This window comes from Gavia stellata, chromosome 1 (assembly GCF_030936135.1).
Source record: "Gavia stellata isolate bGavSte3 chromosome 1, bGavSte3.hap2, whole genome shotgun sequence".
NCBI lineage: Eukaryota > Metazoa > Chordata > Aves > Gaviiformes > Gaviidae > Gavia > Gavia stellata.
Window position 1 is genome coordinate 30862211 of NC_082594.1, and position 21911 is coordinate 30884121.

Here is a 21911-nt window from a genome sequence, read left to right on the forward strand (position 1 = left end):
TTTTTTGTACCTGTTCACTAGCAAGCTTCTTTGGCCTTTGAAGAAAATTGCAAGCTTTTTGTGTTTACATACAGCATGTAAGTTCCTTTATTAAAAACAAACAGAAAACCCAAAACCAACCCAACCCCACAGACCATGTATTACTGAATCTTACTGATTTCACTGTGCTTGGCAAATACTTGTCATCTCAATTTCAGAAAACAGCAAATTTATTAATTTAGAACCCAGTGATTACAATCTGTGGATCTGATTTTTTCACTAATAAGGCCATGTGTGACTGTAACCTTACAGCAGCTATGTACAGACATATACCTTTACTATTTTTTGTGCACTTTTAAAGTATTACATCCCCACCAAATACAGGGTGGAACTTCAGAGTTGAAGTTTAGGTTAACTATAGGTCTAATTTTGGGTTATGACTTTGCTAAGTTTTGCAAAGCCTAGAATTTTCTATTGATAGAGGCCAGGGAGCTTCTGTGGCATGATGCTGGGAGTTCAGTCTAGGATAGTCTGACAAAATGCTTCCAAATGTGTCATAGATGTTTCTAATAAACAACTTGTTTTGGACTGCAAACTCTAGACTAAAGGTCCAGCTTGGCAGGGGCTGGAAGAGAAGAGTACGGGAGTTGACTTGTCCTCTAAGCTGTTCTGAAGCCTGTCAGTAAGTCAGATTGCTGCTGTTAAGGAAAAAGAGCTCACAGGAGCTTTTATGTCTTTCCCATGACAGTGGATTTGCATCTATCTTTGTTTCCTAATATTAGCTAAACCCATGTTCTGTGTTAATACATTATTTGTTTTTAGGTGGGAGTTTCCTAGGCAGAATAGCTGTGAGTGGTGCTTGAGTCCTTGGCTCAGGCAGTGAATAGGTTGTGTTTCTGGTCCTGGACAGCCAGCAGGCCTGAACTCTATAAGCAAGTAAAAATACTAGTATTTTGTTCTATCAGGCACAGCTAATAGTTCTACCCCAAAAGGTTATGTTTTGAAAGTTGTTACTCTGTGCTTACTGATTTCCACCTTCATACAGAACAAATGCAAGATACGGATTTTTACTAGTCATGGAGAGACTAGAGCTGTTTTAACAGGATGGTGCTGCTGCCTGTCATGACAAGTGGTGTTTGACATGATCATTAGGGCAATGAATCACTCTGCTCTGGCTCTGCTTGCTACTGTGAGGCAAGGTGTGATTAAGCTATGCTGTGACAGCATACCCGCTCCTCAGCCATGTCCCATACAACAGTGGAGCTAGTAAACATGACTACACGGATTTCTTAAAAACATTTTATTTATTAACTTACCCTTTTGTAGCTAAACAATGCTTTTCTGTATTCAAACAATTTTTTTAAGACAAAACACATGGAAGTCATATCCTTTCTTAATGGAGAAAGGAAGATACAGTCCACTGTTTGATCCTTTTTATGTTGTACATCTTGTTTGGAGTATGATGCCCAACCATTTCTGGGCTGCCTGCAAACACTGTTTCACCACTGCCATTACAGCAGAACTAGTTATACATTAAGCAGTCAATCAAGAATCATTTAATTAAAAAAACCCAAACTCCTGTTTATAATTCAGAAGGCTTCTTTGAGTGCAAGTTCTGCTAATTTATCTTCTTTGGAAAGCCAAAGCAGCAATGTGATCCTTAAAACATCACTGTCTAGATGCAGACAGTGAAGCAGCTACCACACACAGTCAGAAGAGGGCTCCCACAGTTAAAGTGACTTTAGAAGTGCTCTGTGGCAGCTGATACTCCCTTTAAGAAAAAAGTCTTCCTTGGAGCATTTATGTTGAGCTTTAAAAAAAGCTAAATTTGGTAAAATTTAAAGAAAGGGACAACTTAAAATTATTGCAACAGTGAGGTATAAAAATGAGTAAAACACCCACTTCTTGCCCGTGTCCTTATCTTGGGGGGGAAGGGAGGAATTACATAAGACACTGACCAGACGTGCTCTATAGTTGCTATCATTAGAAAATCCTAAATATTGACACCATTACAGACAGACTTAGGGGTTATTCTGACACTGTACTAGATGTACTAGCCATGTTCTCTTGGGTAGGAAGGACAACTTCTTTTAAGTCCTGCAGTAGCTCAATCTTGGTATCCAGTCTTTTCCTGCTTTCCAGAAGTTCCTGGATTTTTTCCTCTGTTCCTACGATGAAAAAGAAAGTGTTAAAAGCTTTTAATTCATATGTAACTATTATGAATTTAAAATAGATGTTACATCTGCATTAACACTGCAGAGGCTACCCATGCTCAGTTTAGTCTACAATAAAACCTCTGCCTTTCTGAAGCAAAGTCTTCAGCTGAACACCCTGTATGCTCAGTCCCTTCATGAAGAGACAGGCTGGAGTATGAAAGCATCAAAAGAAAACACAAAGGAGTAGAGTTACATACTTTGTCAACCATATACTGTAATCTCAAAACTAGCTGTGTTATAGATTTAATTTAAACCATCACAGCAAATGTAAAAATAATTTGTTTAGTTACTAACCCAATGTTATTTTGCATATGAGCTTTAACAGTTCCATTTTCAGAATCTATTTGTATGGGGACTCTTCCAGTAAAGATGTATTTTAAATCTTTAAAGATAACATCTCTGAATTACACACTTAAAGCAAATTTACAAGCCTAACGGATTTTAGTCAACAACAAAATTAAAATTAAACCTAAAAAGAGATGGTTTGGACAACTGCATTCAACACCTAGATTCTCAAAAACATGACTCAGGAGCATTTAATGCTCCTGCTTCTCGTAAAACAGTTGTTGCCAGTATGCTGATGGGATTAACCAAGTTCTTTACTTTATTTGCAAAGCCCTGCCTGACTGGCTTTCTTCTTCTCTCTGCTGCTTCCATTCTCCTAATGTTAGAGACTACTGAAATCAGTGAGAGCTCAGTAACAGGCCTCACTAGAATTCAGAAGCATTACCATAACCTTATATTGTTTACTGCAAGTTTCAAATGAAGTACTTGCTTTGTTCAGTAACAAAACATGCAGAGGCGTCAGTGACCTTGGACCAGCAAAGTTAGTTGTGAACAACAAACAAGTTTTCCTCACAGTGTGTGAGAATACCAGAGTCAAGATTTTAGTGAGAAGCAAAACGCATTTTTCTCTTTTTTGAGGCAAAGACATTGAAGGAGGTCTCCCAAGTTGTAAAGGGTGGAGCGGGGAAAGTAGCTCCAGACGTTTACCCCTGTTCATTCTGAATTAGAGCCTGAACCATCCTTAACTCTGGTTTCAAACAAACCCCGCCCCCCCCCAAAAAAAAAAGCCTTTGGCCTTCTGCCTCCCCCCTGCTTCTTCCTCTTTGTTCAGAAAGCCCATGACTGCTGCTGTTTCTGTGTGTACATGGAAGATTATGTATGTGCATACACTTTTATAACGCATTTTTAAATACATTACCCAATGAGGTTGAGCGTGTGTGTTGGAAACAAGCAGCCAGAACAATGGTGGTGTCCCCTTCCTGTTGAAAAGCCTGGGTAGTGGTTCACTGAAGAGGGACTTGATGCCTCACCCTAGCTCTGACTGGAAAAAAGCAGGTGGCCCCTCTTTTCTCTGCTTTCCTCTGCAGCCAGGTGTCACATCCCACCAGTGTCCCACCCGAGTCTGTGCCCACTGTTCCACAGTGTCAGCTCAACAGCTGACAAGACTGCAACAGAAATAGTCGTTGTCATTGCTTGCCACTGGCAGCCTTTATGGCATTTTCATTTGGTATCAAGCCTGTGTGGTTAAAAGAACTAGCAGGCACATATTTGAAGAAAAAGATGCACATGGTACAAGTGGGAGCTGGAGAAAAATCTCTTAGAGAATATTTGGATATGAATTAATAAATTATCAGAAATAAACAAAACAAAGAGCAACTATTGTGATTGTGTCGCTGTATTCAGCACACAGGTGACCTACAGATGGAAGACATACGGCTCCATTCCTCTCCTTCCAAAGGGATGTGGCAGAAATAGAAATAGCCCAGAGAAAGATATCGGTGATGGGAATGGCTGGCCTATGGGAGCACTTCCATAGGAAGGCAGATAACAGATTGGGAACCTTCCACCTCATACAGCAGATGACCTACAGGGAGAGAATATGTATTTCTGTAAAACTGGGAATGGACTGAGGAATGTGGACCTGGAATGACTGCGCTCGCTCTTTCCTAAGACAAGTGCTAAGGGGCTCTCGGTGAAGGTACTGCACAACAGTTGTGTCGCCTTCTTTGTCTGCACAACTGAATTGCAGAATTCACTGCTACAGATCCCCTGAAAACAAACACTACCAAGGAGCTCAAAAGCCACTGGACAGACTGCTGACCAGCAAGAAGAGGAGACTGAAGATGACTGAGGGATCGCCCCAAGCAGGACACGCGGCAACAGAACAGAAAGCAAAACTAAAGGGAGTCACTTCTCCTTGGAGGGGAGAATAAGAATCGCCAACCTAGAATTTTGAAATCGCCAATGAGGCGATAGCAGCTCCCACATGAAAAGTTCTAAATGCAGTCAAGTTTGCAGTAAAGCTACATGCTGCAAAAGAACTGTTTATCACTATATATAAAAGGGATTTAAAAAAGCAGTATCAGCATTTACATTTTAGAGTCACCTTGCTGTGTTGATGTGTAAGGCTTCAGAACAGGTTTTGCATGATGATCCAAGAAGTCAAAAAAAGATAAAATGAAAAAAGATAAAATGAAAAAAATGGACTGAAGGTAAAGCATGTCAGATGACCCCAAATCATCAGTTCCAGGAAAAATATCAAAGAAAGAAAACACAGTATTTATACTAGTCCTTCATGCACCATCAGAGAGACTTAGTAGCTAGAGCTTGGAAGACAGATTGGGACACAAAAAAAGAAAAAAAATAGCAGACATTTCCTTCCATCCCTACAGTTTCACTTGTAGCTAACATGGTTTTCATTCCTTTCTGACTTGTTGATTTTAAGAGCTCCTCTTGGATCAGTTTTGGAACCAACCTTGATGTGTGTTAATTTCAAGGTCGATAATGAAAAAAGTAGGCTGATGGTATCAGGAAAGAAGATTGTGTGGTGCAGGAGGAACTCAGCTGCTCAAGTAGTGGGGAATTGGAGAGGGGACAGCTTTTACACATAAGTATCACGTGGTTGTGTGTACGTAGGTGCAAATATCAAGAATTATTCACGTAAGCTGAGAAGAGGATAAAAAAATTGATGCAGCTGTGAAAGAAACGAGTGTGATCCAGGGTTGTGTCACATGAGGAATTATGAGTGGAGATGTATTAGTTCCCGCAGATGAGGCACTAGCGGAACCTTGTGTCGGATAATTCTGCAACGCCAGTCACTCCCATTTCCGAAAGAGGAATTTACATGTGAGAACAGGAGACTAAAGAGAGGGCCTGGCTTTTTCAGTCAAGTGAAGGTGGAATGGGGGAAACAGCAAACATCACCTTCATGCATTGAAACTCAGCATTAGCTAATTAAAACCCATTTCCCTTTTCACAGGGATAAATTATAGCAGGTGTTAGAACAAGGCTGCTAACCGTTACAGAGGCAAACAGGAGCAAGAGACTTGCCTATCTGAAATAGATAAAATAGCCGAGACTACAGTCCCTGCCCCAGAGTTTCCTTCCACACCAGTAGTCCCAGGCAACTGCTCCCACCCATCCTCTTTTCATTTCACTCTGAGCACTCTCGGCTTGTTTTTCAAAGCACTGTTACAACTGCCTCAGGCCCAGCTAAGTTCTGCTCATCGCATTTAATGCTCTTAACTGAAATGCAACAACCAGTCTGAATAGCATTCATCAGACAGGAGCAGAGCTGTAATGAAGGCAAGCTGCTGAAGGGAGGCTGTGGAGGAGGAAGGGAAGTAACCTGCAGAAACAGGACACGAGTGTAGCCTGCAGGAGAGGGAAGTTCCTCTGGGGCGGAGACCCTCTGGTCTTTTAAAGCTGTGGAACTATCACTTGCCTCCCCTTCAGGTCAGCCAGCCAGATCTGACATACGGTATTTCTAAAGATTCAGGTAGCAATGACTTTTATGTGATTATTTATAATCATGTTAAGAAAAAAGTTCCTTGGAATTTTCATTTTAAATGGTCATTTTATCAGAACGCTCAGAAAAATAACCTCAATGCCAAAAACCATACCAACTGCTACTGCTCCAACAGCTTTTTTCACATACCTGAATGAATATTTGTCAGTATATTTTCAAACAGTCCACAGTCAAAGAGTGACATCACTGTCTCTTCATACTCTAGAGAAAAAGATAATTTGATTTAATATTACAGAGTAAAGGTTTACAGAACCCTCACGTTAATGTGGAGCCCTACATTAGAAGTAACACAAAACAGTAATTACTTATTTTATATCATACTGATTGCTTGTGGTTTTAAGATGTCTTCCTTCTCATATAGTCTATATTGAGAAAGAAGGATCAATTTGTCAATTCTGGGTTGGTTTTTTTTTGCTTGTTGGTTTGGGGGTTTTTTTGTTTGTTTGGGTTTTTTTGTTTTGTTTTTTTGTTTTTGTTTCATACAGAAAATAGGAAAGGACACCTACCTGTAATTCCCTTTCTGGGTCTGCATCACATGAACAGTCCATTTAAAAATGAGCAATATACTTAAGTCTCGTGTAACGGCAGGGCTGGCCATACCAATTCATCTTGACAGATCATGGGACAGGTGGGACAGTGCTGTCACTGTTTCGTGTTAAAAACCAGCCCAGAATTATGCCTCAGTTTCATAACTGAGGCTTCCAATGAAACAAAATACAAAATACCTACAGAGTTTGCATGACCGTTAAGAGGTTTGCTTAATGGTGAAGACCTTTGAACCCCTAATGTGTCCTGGAGTTCATTACTGCTTCTAGCAGCTGCTGTCATGTTATACGCAAGCTGCTCATAAGGAAGATTTAGCCAGGTGGGACACTTCACTTTGTATGCATGTGCTTCAGTTACTTTGCATAAATTAGCATTCTTTATCCAAAGGTATTATTCACAACTTTGTAAAGCTAGGAGGACAATAGGAGAGGAAGGTTTGACATTTTCTTTTCTCACTGTTGTGGACAAAGCAACATTAAGAGTGGAATCCTCCAAGAACAAAGTACTTCCTACAAGCTGATATTTAAACCACTAAAACCCCCAAATACACACTAACAGTTGACATTAAAGTTCTAACTGATCATCCAAAGACTTAAAATGCACATAGTCAGGAATTTTTTCCTCAAAAGAGAGTGCAGACATTAATGGATAGCTGGTCCCTCTGTGAAGCTGTACGAACAACGCAGACTTATGATCCAAATAAAACCTTCTGGTTCTCTTCAGGACTTCCCTCTTCTTCAGTGCCCGGGAGAAGAGGTCAGGCTGAACCTACCTATTCTTATGCCAACAGGTAAAAGGTGGCTTCAAAAATTCAAAGTTAGTCAGCCTTACTAGAGCATGCTCAGTTGGCAGATCTTCCCCTCTACTAACACGGGTACACCAAAAAATACTGACTCTCCACCTGCTGTGCAGCTGCAGAAATAAGACAGGACCCAGTTATTTGGCACTACAGAAGTATCCTCAGGAAGGTGACCCAGGGCCGAGTGCCTGGCATTCAGATCAGCATTTCTGCTCTGAGAGCAGAGTCCCCCATGGGTCTCCATACCTGTTTCTGAAGTGTTGTCATCCATCAGTTTTTCCTGCGCCAGGTGAAGTGTGTCCAGCATTTCTTCAAATATGTCATCCAGAAGCCCAGCTTGCTTACATTTCCTAAGAAAGTCTATTCGGACTGTTAAAATACAAAACCACACTCTTATACAGAAGTGATCTGTAAAGTGGGCTTTACTCACTGGCTTCAGAAACAAAAACTTTGGCTAAATTCCCCCTTCCAGTAACAAATACTTATGCAAATCCTTGGCTCCTCCAGCTACCCACTCAGCCCTTTTCAGTGGGAACAAAAACATGGTCAGGCAAACGTAAGCATTGCGCTGGGTATAAAATTACCTAAGCTCTAGATTCGGCTTCATTCATCAAAAGCAAATATCTCCACAACTCTTAAGTTCACCACTCCTAAAGCCTCCTGATACCCCCAGTATAGGAAAGCAGGTGATTTGTCTTGCTTTTTTTCTTCCAATCCTCATGAACACAGTGTGGACTGAACAGGCTAAAGGATAGAAAACAGTGCAAGAAGTGAAATGGTATTGGATTTGGTAAGAGGAGTAAAAGTAGCCTTAATTCAAGTGATCCAGGCATTAAACTCGTTTATTACAGCCCATTTTATACGCCCACTTTGTCAGATTTGGATTGCTAGGGAAATAACTACCTATTTTTGTTTCATCTCAGAGCAGCAGGTCAGCGACAGGTCTCAGTAAGATGAATTCAATGGGAATTCAAAAGGAAGGAGCTATCAGACAGCTCACAGAAGTCTGCCAGTCTCCATTAAAAACAATGTTACTTTTTTCTAGAGACATTTGTGAGAAAAGAAATGCCATTTCACTTACACTAGATGCCCTACAAGTATTCCATGAGTCTTTACAGGTTCCCTGTTCTTTATAGTGGTAGTAAAAATTCAGAAAAACATTAGGCAGCCACCTACTGTTACAATACCATGTATTGTACAGCCATGGGAAGGTGAAAAATCACCACTTACACCTTCCAAAATTCCAAGCGACAGCATAATTCCGACAAGCAATTGCAGCAGGACTTCCAGAGTAACATGAAAACTGCAAAACTGAAGAATGGGTCCAGTGGTTGATTTCACTGTTGTAATACCATACTTAATGCAGTAAAATACTATATTGTGTTAAGCACTCTATGTACACCTAGGATTCAAAAATAACATAAGCACCAGTGGCAGCAGGAACTGTAGCAGCGTTTAGCAAGCTCCATTCCTACCCAGTGAGCTAGAGCTCCTGTTCAAGGTGCACTGAACTCCGCTCTCACTGCTGGGTTCCTGCTCAATGCCCCTTCCTCACAGCACCTCCTCTGCTAACCCGCTCCAGCGTGTCACCTGGCAGAACTGCACCCCTCTCCTTCAAGAGGGGCTCGGCGCAAGGAGACCGATGTGAAGGAGGACTGATTCCCTTTTCAATTTAACTGGATTGACAAGGAGGAGAGGGGTCAGGCAAGGGGACCCATGTTTGCTGGAGACAGACAGCTGAACACAGCAGCCAGCCAGAGCAGGAGTGTTATAAAAACCCCAGGTGAATTCTCCAGCTCACGTGACATGGAAAGTCTCAACCAAAGCAGAGATTTGTTAGATGCACCATTATTAAAACCTGCACAGTCATTCCACAAATCAGACTTCCGCTCCCTTGCCAGAGCTTGGAGAGTCACTCGTCTCAGGGGGATAATAGATACATTTGCAGCACCACTGCTATCAACCATCTCCAAGCTCTGAACTTCAGCATAACAGACCACAGTATTTCCTAGTTGTTCTATAAAGCGAGTCGCACCTTTATGCCTGTTGTTTTTTCTTTTTAGTATTCGTAAACTGTTTTCTTCTGCTGTCTCTTCTGTGCTCTGTAAGAAAATCAACATATTTTTACATCATACTGACATTTACTGCTTTGTTTTCGTTATCTTACCTCTATATTAGCAGAAAGACAAAAAGCAGCCCATATACCTGTGAATACAGTCAGCTTCTCTGCACAGCTAACGATATTCCTCTCCAGACATTCAGTTTTTAAAAAGGGAATCCAAAACTGCTTCAAACCAAAAACTCTTTAAAAAAAGCCCAACACCTGGGACACCTCCCTCCTTAATTATATGTGTTTGCAAATGGCACAGATGTTAACAAATGCCTATTGCTAACTCCCAGTGCAAATGATGTTTAGTTCCCTAGACCTGATGTAACACTAGAAAGGATTTGAGAGGGGGAATATTTTTCTTTTCCTTTGGACAGGACGCAGTCATTCTCTGCTATTCCACATCATACCACAATACTACAAATAATTCTTAAGCTCTGTCACAAAACTCCACCAGTGTAAAAATGCATTGCTTACACAACGGTAAACAATTTATCTCGCAGTGATAAAACCTGGAGCCTCTCAGCTTCTTATTTGCAGTGTTTGTATTGCTTTCCGAGATCACTAGCACTGGAGAGCAGCAGCACATTACCATGGGTAACAGCTCAAATGAATCTCAGTTATAATTCCAGGAATGTAAGTGGATTTACAGTTGAGAAATTCTTGGAGACAAATAACCTACCCTTATGAGAGTACGACATAAAAGCTGCAAAGATTGCCCACGTCCCCTCACATGACCTCCCTTTAATCTCAAGACCTGGGAAAGGCAGAATTTTTCCCAAGGAAAGCTGGATGCTAATTCCCCTAGAAAGGAGCAATCCCGACCCCTCCCAAGAGTCAATGGGAGTTCCCATGCATACTTCCGTGGAGCCAAGAGAATCACCTCAGAACTTCAACCAAGCTGTATTTACAAGTTTTCTAACAGCAGCCTCTAAAACAACCCCTCCTGCAACCAAAGGGATGCTCTGCTTGATAGCTCCCGAACCCCTGGGAAGGCCATCTTCACCAGCAGAGCTGAGAACTGCCTGAACTGCAGTGAAAATCTGCCACGTTTACCATGAGCACAGGCTCACAAACAAGTGCGTGCCAGTTTAAAAGGCCAAGTGACTCATCAAAAGCAGTTTTTCATGGAAACTGTCTCAAGCCCTAAGCAAATCTGAGGGACATAGTACTTCCAAGGAAAAGGAGCCCCAAAGGGAAGCTCTTTCTGGTCACGTCAAGATCACAGCCACCGAATCAGCCTGGTTCAGAGGTTCCTACTGCATTTGTGCCACGTTACCTGAGGGCAGCATTGGCTCTGCCTGAAGCAGCTCCAAATGCAAACAGTTTTGTTTTGACAGAATGACAAGATCAAAACAAGGCAGCTGTAAAGGAAAAGTTATTGCCTCTGTGAGGAAGTATCTTTCTGAATACACCACCAAAATACTTCACTAAAGAAGTCCTTTGCTGTAGCAGATGTGGGTTCCTGTTTTAGAACTACTTAAATTCAGGATTACCATTTGTTCCGTGATGGTGGAAGATTTCAATGCGTGTCTTCTCCTCTTATTAGCTGCATCTAGGAATCAAGAAACAACAAAGTAACAAATGTGTCAACCTCAGACTGACAATTTCACATCATTCAAATTCTGTCTTTTCCCAAAAAGCTACAAGAGTGAGGCATTTTGGGTGGCAAGGCAAGAGTATGTTTGAGCTTCCCCAAATACCTGACGTTTCAGTGGAATTAACATTATTTGCATGTAAGAAAAATTACAAGCCTGAACCATTAGGAAGTGCAAATCACTGTAGCAGTAAGCTATCACTTTGCCTTTTAAACTCAATATAAACCAAACCCCAGTTTTTAACATAAGATTTTTGATTGCGGCAGAGTGAACTTCTCCCTGGCAGCAGCACTACCTCTAGGTGGTAAAAACTTCAGGCAAATTTATGAAATATGACTGGTTTTTTTCAGTCAATTCTTGTTTATGTTAATACACCCTCAAAACTAAGACTACATACAGAATTATTTTAGGTGTCCCAAAGACAAACAAATGGCATGAGGTTTTTCATCGATATAATGACCCTCCTAGAAAGCCTCCAGAAGCAATTTGACTTGTAAGTTTAATATTATTTATGCTACAGAGTGTTTTTAGTGACATGGTATGAGATCTCTGCAAAATCATCTGCTTTCACTCTGTCCTTTCTATCAGCATGCACCAGCCTCTCTCCAACATGATAACTGGCAGCTGCTGAAAACAGCTACAGCATCACAAGCAGAGGAGGGTAACTCTGGCAAGAAAGACATGGCAGGAGCAGAGAAAGCTAGAGAAGAGTTCAACCGCCCACCAAAACCAGAAGGTTTTAAATGCAGTGAGGTTATATTTCCCCCTCCTGTTTACATCCTTTGGGCAACACTTAGTAAGGTTTTTCCTGTTAGAAATAATCCTATTAAGAGAAATGAGGAGTTACTGTTGGTACAGGAAGGCTGTTAAAACAAGTTTGGGGGTTTGGGTACTGGAGCTGTACACGTGCATTTTTCATGGCCTGAAATGAAATCGTAGCCTCTCACTTCATCCAAAATAAAGCTGAGTGGCCTAATTTGGAGCAGTCTAAGAGATCCTGGTGTAGGCAACAAAGTGTTGCTTGCTGTCTAGCAGCACATCTTTGACCTGTGGTAGGATTTTCTCAGCTCTTCCTGATGTTTGCTTTAGGGATACCTTATAAAACAAGAGAAACACAGTCTGAAGAGCCGCCCAACTCTTCCTGCTCCCCACAGTGTTCTCCACTCTTCTGCGTTTGTCAGCCTTTACTCTGGGCATGTCCAACAGTTGCAGTTAAGCTGAGGTTGGAGCCTGTTTCCAAATCCAAAGTGCCCTCCCATCCCTGCTGCACAGAGCTGCAAGGAGACTTCTTGGCCCCTAAGGCACCCTATCCCCTTCCAATCACACAACAGAGCCCTGACATTTCAGCACAGGAATGTTGTCTGGACCAAGAACAAGGGGATGTTCCTTGACCCCATTTTCTCCAAGCTACTGTGGAAAACAAGTGTGGAGGGGCAGCCCTTTTGTACCAGCTCCTGCTCCCACACAGCCCAGCACTGGCTCAGCCTGCCCTAGGGGAACGGCTTACCTACTTCACCCCAGTTGAATCCTGAAAGTCAAAACACTACAGTGGAGCCACAGCGCTTCCATGCCAGCCTGTCTCACTCCCTGCCCTGTGCAGACCTGCAAACACACTCAGCACAGGTGTCCCCTGCCTGCCCAGATGGGCCAGGAGTGGGCCAGAGTACCTGCTACTTCAGCCAACTCACCAGCAGATACCCCTGGCTATTCTGAGCACCATGCATGCATCTGAGAGCTGCTCAGAGGCAGAAGACATTGGGCTTGGGGAACCAAGTGTCATTTACCCAACCCTCACAGCTGCTCCCCACCTCCTGGGGTACAGCTACTCTCTCAGACAGAGGTGGGAGAAGCCCATTCAGGAGGCAGGGCAGACACTGCCAGCAGAATCCATTTACCCCTCATACACAGGTGGTCTCCAAATTAAGTGCCTCTGGAAGATCTCCTCTAAGAGAAAACTCTCTTCTCAGGGAACAGGCCATACATTGTATATGCAGCACTTGAAGACACTAAGACCTTCAACCTCATAAAGTTTAAGCCTTCCTTATGAAGGAGGTGGTCTGCAGGGCTGGACCTAATGCCTTAATCTCATCTCACACTGGAAACGAAGCAATCTCGCCCTGTCTAGTACTTGGGCAGGAGACCACCTGGAACCCTGGAGAGACCCGACAGACTGACAGCCATTAGACCACAGAAATCAAATTAAAGAGGGAGGGAATGTCAGGCCTCAGAACTATGGATAAGTAGAAAGCAAAACTACTAAGTGAAATAAGAAGTTGCATTTGGTTAGTGAACCACAGCAATATCAGGTGTTAAACGGATTTTATGTCTGGCTAAGAAGCCCCAGACGCTACGACTAAAAGTTCAAATGATAATCACCTAATCCGCCCCTTGAGTGGCATCAGGGTGGAGCCAGAATTTGTCAAGAAGATTAGCCAAAGTTTGCTAGACTTCAGTGGGAGCACACCACTTTTAGCATTAGCGCTCACAGTTCGATTGAGCTTAACTTCAAAGTAGAGGCCAGTCTAGGACCCGCTCCATTTTAAGCAGGATTGTATGCATTAGGTTAACAAAGTCACAGCTTTGGTTGGTTAATTCAGTGAGATTCCTGACTACCTCTGAATCAGGACAGACCAGGACTGCTAAATTAAGCTGCATTTCTGTAGCAAAGGAAGCAATCCTTAAACAGAGGTTGTATAACCCTTTTGTTACACTTAAAAAGCTCTTTGGGATCCTTCAGAATGAAAGGCCCTATTTAAAAAACTACTGCAGTGAATATGGAAGATGCTAATCTGAACGTTTTAACATACCTTCAGATAAAAATCCTAAGGTCACCACTCCTATAACAGGCCCCTCTGCTAATCAAGTGTAAGCTTGTGCATCACTCGTTAGCATGGCTCTCATCTCTCACACGGATTTTACAAGCTGCTTGGGCCTACCTGCCTGCACACAGTCACAATAATTCCATGAAGGACCAGGCCCACAGTGTTTTAAGTCAGTTTTGAGGGAGATTCAGGGAAGATAAAATATAAGCATTTCCTACTTCAAAAAACCTCGATTTTTGTGCATATGCATGGATCTCAACCAAACCACTCCTGCAAGATTAGAAATCCACCACTCAATATAAAGGTGGAGTAACATTCATTTTGTTCAAATGAGATATTGACTGTAGGATGCAAACCTTTAAAACAAATTAAATCAACGAAGCCATTAAAGAAACTCACCATAGTGATTGGTCCTATTGCCTGGGTCATGTTTTGGGCAGAACACTCTAAAATTTAAGTTCAATTTTAGGAAAAAGAGAAAAAGTATTAATAAATATGTAAACAGAGTTATGCTGACTGATTTTAACAGATATTTTCCCCTCTTTTCATTGAATGTAAATTGAAAGACGCTTAAAAAAATTATCAGTATTTTTGTTCAGCATTACCCGCCTAGGAAAGCACCTGCTGTAAAGTCACATACATGCACAAGCTTGTATCTGTACTTTTAAAGCCTCAGTGGACTCTGAACACTGAAGCTTTGAATTATCAGTTCCATTACCCTACTCTGTTTGGACTTGCTCACTGTCGAAATCCTGAGTCAGACACATTTCATCTGGTGTGGCAATCACTGTGACAGAGGTATTCTTATTGAAACACTTTATTAACATGAGATTCATACTGTCAAGATCAAATACTGCAGTAGTAATATTGCTTGATTGTAGCTACTACTGTTCTGCTCCCTTGCCCTGTACCACTCAGGCCAGGTCCAGAACCTCGTTAGACATATCTGGTAACCAGTCAGCTTGACTTTATAAGCCCTGCCTGACATGCTGGCACAGCCACACAGCACTGCACTGCCACGCACAGTGCCAGTTACTGGCTTGGAGATCTCTGTGCCTCCCCCCACCCCTTTCTGCTTCCCAGTGCTGATCAGGTGGTTCCCAAATGCTGAGAAAGTAGGGCACCCCATTTGAGATCCAGTAGCTTAAAGCTGTTCAATCTGTTTATGCCTTAAAGACTTTAGTAATATGTGAGATGAGAATATTTTCTCTGGTTCCAGGAGAGCAATGTGAATTCCTTAGAAGAGGCAAAATGCAACAACTACAGCTGGAAACATTCCTTATCTTCTGGATACAATAATGTGTAGAGACTGTGAACCAGCTTCTATAATACGCCTTTCTTACAGAAGGATCCCAAATCACTTTTTAAGCAAAATTGCCTTGTCAAGAGTGTGGTTTAGCTGATCTCTTCATTACAAATCTATTTGCCAAGACTAACGCTCAAGTGTTTGGAAGCAATTTTTAAAGGGAATTGCATTTGCTAGGACATTTTCTAATTATTGTCATTCTTTTATTTTAGAAAAATAGAGGCACTGACCTTAGAAACGCAGTCTGTTTCCTTGATGAGCCAGCTTTTTTTGCATGAAATTCATGTTGATGCACAAAAAACCAGGTTTATGCATGCCTAACAATTCAATCAGAAAGCTAAGTACTGGAGGCACCTTATTTACATCTCCGAATTTCTAATATTGCCCTTTGGAGGTTGGTTTTTTCCTCTCCTCCCTTTAATTCTATTCTTTCCCAGTTAAAACCAACCTTCCTAAGTACAAGAACATCTTGTAAAGAACAGACAATATCTTTTGCTACTCAGGCCACTTTATTTGGAGCACTTCCCTACTGCCATTTTTGCAAGATGGCAGTACAAATTACACCTATTTCCCCACCTCTACTCTTACTAGCCACTTCCATAGCATTATATGCCTTCTCTTTTTTGTTCTGCTCTATTTGTTTTGATAATCAGTGCTCATCATCACAACGATGGTAACTCAGAATTTAAAAACACCAGCTCTCTCTCTTTTGAAGAAATTCTCTTTTTCGATACGCTTTTCAGTATGTTATATTTCACCATGAAAAAGTTCAGGGGGCTGTCAATCCACGTCCACTGTTTTTCAAGTCTTGTTCGTTTTCTCTCCAATAATTTGACGTGAGCTACAAATTTTGTGCCTTATTTATGCCACTGATACTGTGCAAAAGTCTTTGGGTTCAAATCCCTGAAACCTGCCTCACGGTCTTTCTCTAATCCAGTCCTTTTTAATCTCTTCAATACAGGTTGCTATAGCCTAGTTTCCTATATTTCTATATAGGACAAGCAACTAGTCTCACACAGTGACTTAATACAAGGCATTTTTAAGGGTGCCTCTTCCAAACCTCCAAGGTCACCAGCTCAGAAAACCACCAAATCAAACTATATATTCAACCACTTCTTTACCAGTTTGTATCTAGACTGTTATCAGTCCCGTTAATTTTTCAACATCTTGAGAAGTTCAGTCTTCTGAGGTATCCTTTCTAAAGCTATATGATGAGAGCCATTTATTCTGTGATCATGGAAAGTTTCCATCTTCCCAGCTACACTCTTTCACGAGCTTTGCAGAAGCCTGAAGACTTTATAAGCATAAACTAAACATATCATCTTCCATACACAGCTGGGCTTACAGCCTTGCAGAAAGACGTATTTATGTTGGACTGAGAGCCTTGGTGAAGCAGCCAGGAGTGCAAGTGTTTTGACACAAAAGGACCAATCTTCCACTGCTAAGGACTACACTAGTCCACCTCTTCCTGAAACAAGTAGCAATTAGATGGTCTACCAGATTAATCTAAGACTAACAAGACTTGTGATCTCTCTGGCCTTGCACAGGAATGGTCATCAGGGGTTTTATGCACCTCAGACTTTACTATAACTTAAGCACCTCAAAAGGTCCCTGAAGTCCCAGTTTTTCAACCCCTTCACTTTTGTCCTCCAAAAAACCTGTTCCATCTACGAATGGCCATGCAGTCAGCCTGAGGGCAGCAGACACCAGGACTAGCATGATCAGGACAGAAAATTTACTTAAAGTCTGTTTAATTGTGTTAATGCTAGCAACTTACTTGAGGTATAAGAAGGTCTCTGCTAGCATACTGAGGGAAAATTACCAGAATTTGCCTAATGTGAACAGATCCAGAAGTGCTATAGCCTGCTCTGTACTCAGACCAGATTTACTGGAGCTTCTGAACCAACATAAACTGAGAATTTGAGTGACATTAATAAAACTCTTGGTCCTTGAAGACTAGCTAGACAGCCAGTAAGGACTGACTTCCTTGGTTTTGGCCTAGTGATCTTTCAGGTGTGTTGCAGACTCAAACAGTGAATACATTCCTTCCCCCTGCTGTGATGTTTCCCTGTGAAAGGAAAACATTTCCCCCATTGCTTGTGAACAGAGGGTCAAGCATCACTTTAAGAGAAGAGAACATACTTCCTTTTTAAAGAACTTTAAAAACCACACAATTTTTAAGTCTCTCCTCCTGACACCACCACCAAAACCTTGACAATAATTACTTAGAAAATACTTAGTTAAATACCGGTAGACTCCATTTACTTCATCTGTTTCTATTGCTGCATCATCGCAGAGTGCACAGAAGTAGTGATAACTTCTGCGACATGCTCTTTCCTCGCAGCCCACAGTGGCTCCTTTCTTGCGACAGAAGTTGCACACCTAGAGCAGGATGAGGTTTAGCAGGTAAGCATTACAGACAGCTGCTGAAAATCTTGCCATACAAGGCAAATACTATCCTCTGTGGGAAAATCAAATCTTGCGTTGCAAGTCAACTGTATAACTCATCAGGGAAGTTCACTCCTGCAAACTCCTACCCTGGTCATTATTTCAGCCACCTTTTTGCTATCTTACCTCTATTTCATACTGATGAATTTGTCAAATGATGCAAAGAGCCATGTGAGGGCACTGGGCAACTTCCGCCCCGCTACATCTTGCCCAAGTTATTTCAATACCTATTAGTATTAGTGCTTGTATTTATGTTTTCTAGGCTAACTTTGTAATGAAAAGAGTTCCACCCAGGATGTAAGAAAGTAGGCCAGGTGAAGACAAAGCCAGTAAGAAAATCTCATCTAAATGACCTTCCTTCTGCTAAAACCAGAAGGTGTTTCCTTTTACACTTATGGATTGCATAATTTTGTTTCAGGCACTGGCTTAGTCCTTTACTGAAGTCTCTTACGAAACTTAAAAGGCCAGAAAACCCAACACATTTTAATTCAAAAAGAACTAAATTTCACCAAATATAACGTCAAATTAATGTTTCTAACTCTAAATCTTTAACTTCCCCTAATCTTAGTAGATCAGAAGGCCCAAGTACTTTTCTGCATTTTTTTTAAGCATAAAACAGGCCAGACAACCTTCAGTACTATGGGATAGGACTAAGTGCAGATTCAGAAACAAACTCCTTACCAGCCGCTTTCCTCTCTTGAGTTCTTTCAACACTGATGCCACATCAAACCTTATATCCAGATTATCTGGGTTATACTCTTCAGATTCCACAAATCCTGAGGAAAATAACTAAAGACAAAAGAGACGATCTTAAGAATTAATAGAGGGACTCAGTCATCAGTACATTCCAGAGAAAAGAGAGGAAGGGTGTATCTTTTATTCTTGCACTTGCCCTACCTAAGAAGGGCTCTGTGTTTCTAAGAGGTTTCACCTACATTGAACAAGGAGCTGTGCTTAAACCTTTTCCCAGTCAAAAGAAGTTCCTCTGTCTATATAGGAGATTTCACATGACCTGAAGGTGAACTAAGAAAAGATAACAAAGTGAGAAAGTGAACTTAGTAAGAAGTGTGAATGAAGAAAGTCTGGAAGTCCAGGCTGCCCAGAGTGAGGAGGAGAAGCTCTTTGGCTGACAGACCTCCACACCTTGAACATTGTGTTATCTGCCCAGTTGTTCAGGCTTACAGCTGGATACAACATTTCTCTGTAATAAAACTTCCAGTCAACTGACGACAGTTGACTGCACGAGAAACATAGGAATATTGTACAAAGCCTGGAAGAAACCCACAAAAAATGTATACATGCACATTTGGGCCACTTTAATTCCCACAGAAGTGCTGAGCCATGACAATAAGTGAGGAAGGGGAAGTTCTTAGCACCTTTTTTCTAACCATTATATATAGCTAATTCCAAACAAAAGCGAGCTACCCTTAGGTCAACTGGCAGGCACAGTCTGTCTGCTCAGAAGGTGATAGCTAACTGCAAAAAAGCCACAACAGCACAGTGAAGCCTAAGACAGAGAAATTAGTAAAGTTATTGAAGAAAAAAAAAAAAGAGAGAAAAAGTTTCAACATTGAAGCAACATTATAGCCCTAACAAAACCTGTTTCAAACAAAACATCCAAGTAACACTGTAAAATAGGTATCAGATGTTTCTGAAACACTCTGCTAAAAAAAAAAATAAAGTAGCAGAAAAATAAAGATGTAAACAAAACTTGCAAGAATAAGAAGGCTGAAACAGTGACAGCCAGAAAGCTGTTCCAGCAGCAGACACATCTCCTGCACTAAGCAACTCTCACCAAAGGGAGAACATGGCATCTGTAATTGATTCTGCACACCAAACACCAGCTCCACTAAGATCCCAGAATAAAGAAGAGGCATTCTGACAGCAAAAAGAGTAAATACATTCTAGGATCACAGCATGCTTAGAGCTTCACAGATATTTTTATATAATCAACTTCTGATATTTTTATTCTTTATTTTATATAAGGCACAGACTGGGCAGTGTTTTACCTTGATATATCAAGTGACGCGAATATTTTCCTGCAAAGGTTTAAGTCAGTACACAACTTTCCATGGTCTAGGAAGCCTCATCCAATTCAGTGTCTCAAGAAGACCTATTCCTACTGTTAGACCATATGTGTGTCTAGAACCATTGCTCAGGAACAGACATGCATGAAAACACCACAAATCAACGTTTCCAGCTGTGCAGCCGTGTCTCCCGCTTCTCCAAAACTCTGGCCAAGCCATGTTGCTTTTCAATCTAATATAAGCTTGCTGGTTTGGGTAACCATCTTTGAATTCAGCCACCACTGTAGAGTCAAAAATAGACAAGCAGTGGAAACTTCCCCTTTAGCCCTTCTTCTCCATTCCTCTTAGGTACCAACCAACTAAAAGCCACTCACCAGACAATCCTGATGAGCTGCAATATTTCGCTCTTTGGCAATATACATTACAGAACCAGCCTCCCCTTCTGAACAAAACGCACATGTTCTTCTCACCATCTTCGCCATTATCCAGAAAACACCTAGAGCAGGAAAACTGGGACAAAAGACATAGCAATTGATGCAACTATCACACGCCAAGCGGGATGAACAGAGGAAAGCAGAGCCTGCTAGCACTTGCCCTCTAACTGCTCCTTCCCCTACATCCCCCTGAACCTCGGTGCTTTGCTCCTCCAGCAACAACTACTAGTAGAACGGGCAAAGCCCACTCTTGGGACAGCAGTGGGATGGAAACTAGCTCCCAGGAGCTCCAGCACTTAGAGCAGGAGGAAAACTGGTTTATTTCCTCTTGGAAAGTCACTAACAAGTCATGGGGGGTGATACAAGAGCTTTCAAACTTGCTTGGCAATATCTGCTCCAACAACAGGCCGAAGAGCGGGCCAGCAAGTCATGCCCTAGATGTGAAACCCCTTTTATTTGCAGGTCAGTCATCCATAGCAGTGCCTTCCTTAAGCTAGTTTTGCCACATGTGAGTCTGCAAATCAACCAAGGAGAGAAAAATAGCTGTCCTCAAACTTCTCCAGTGCCTTCCAGGAGTTCACAGAAAACAAGGAAGAAAGACTAATTCCTTACTGTAAAAAGGATGTAGCAAAGAAGGACGAAGAGGCTTGCAAGTAAAAGGGGGCAGAAGACAGAGTCAGAAATGAGAGGTTTGAACATTCTCAATGAGGTGGAATGCTAACATGAGCGACATAATTTTCTCCATACCCTGGGATTTGCCCCATGGACATCTATTCTCAAGTCTTAATTGTTCTTCTCCAGAAAGTCTCTGTTTTCCCCAGCAGCTGCAAAACTTTAAGGCCAGCTACTTATTTCACAAAATGGTCTAAATGTTTCTGGATAAGCCTTTACCCACATCCCCCACCACTAGTTTAGAGCATCATGCCACATGTTAGTAGCAGAAGTTTTACTTTGTGGTTTCTGTGTCGGTCCACCGCAGAAATCTTCAACAATTTCCCACTCCTACTAGGTGTGATACTCCAAACTGCCCTTTGCTGGAGACGTCACCTCTGACAGCACAAACTCCTGTAGGATAAGGGTAAGAAAAGTCTACTTTTACTTTCAAGAAATAGGAAGATATGAAGTTAAACTAGTCTAGTGACAGAGAGGCAGTAATGTCCCAGTACAAAACAGGCAGGAAGTCTCTCAGTCCAGCAAATCTTGCACACTTGTCTGTAGCTTTCAACAGCCAACCTCTGTTTTCATTAGTTCCTATCTCCCTTCTATAAAGTGGAGGGGGTAGTCTCAAGTGAGAATACCAGAGCAGAAGGGGATTTCCCCGCCCCCCTTCTGGCTCTGCCATTGGGAATTTACTTAATCAAGCAAGTCACTTTGCTTCCACACACATCTGGGTTTTTTCGCCCTGTCCTTCTCTTGTAAGCAAGGTAGGGTAGGGACAGCTTTCCAATATCCATCTATACAGCGACCATCATATCAGTCTCAGAACTTAAGCATTAAATAAATACAATAGAAACAAATAGAAATAGAAATATTAGAAATAGAATAGAAAACAAAGACAGAAAGAAATTAAAAAGCAGAACAAGCTAGAGTTTGAATGGTCTAGAACTCAGGAAAAGTTCTCTACAGCAAGCTAATACCTCGAATTGATGCAGATACATAGGCCCTGCTCAGGCCCAGTCAGAGGATCCAGCTCCAGGGGCTCTGGGAATTTTGTGAGGAAGAGGCTAAAGGTGCAGTCTACAGTCCCTGGTGTTCTTACAAGCTCAGGAGAAATCCTGGTGCTGCTGGAGAACAGAGGACACTCAGTCAAGGTCA

At 41.8% G+C, this 21911-nt stretch overlaps 1 protein-coding gene across 1 annotated transcript; it reads right to left on the reverse strand.

Annotated features, from left to right (window-relative positions):
- Window positions 1-1756: 1756 nt before the first annotated feature.
- On the reverse strand, window positions 1757-21058 carry PHF11 (PHD finger protein 11). The gene is made up of 10 exons (XM_009808467.2): window positions 21047-21058; window positions 20037-20172; window positions 18317-18424; window positions 17436-17569; window positions 14281-14327; window positions 10958-11016; window positions 9390-9456; window positions 7601-7723; window positions 6139-6210; window positions 1757-2147 (listed from the first exon to the last, which is right to left on the reverse strand). The coding sequence occupies exons 2-10, from the start codon at window positions 20142-20144 to the stop codon at window positions 2008-2010; spliced, it is 858 nt and encodes a 285-aa protein (XP_009806769.1). The 5' UTR covers window positions 20145-20172; window positions 21047-21058; the 3' UTR covers window positions 1757-2007.
- Between the last annotated feature and the right edge of the window lie 853 nt (window positions 21059-21911).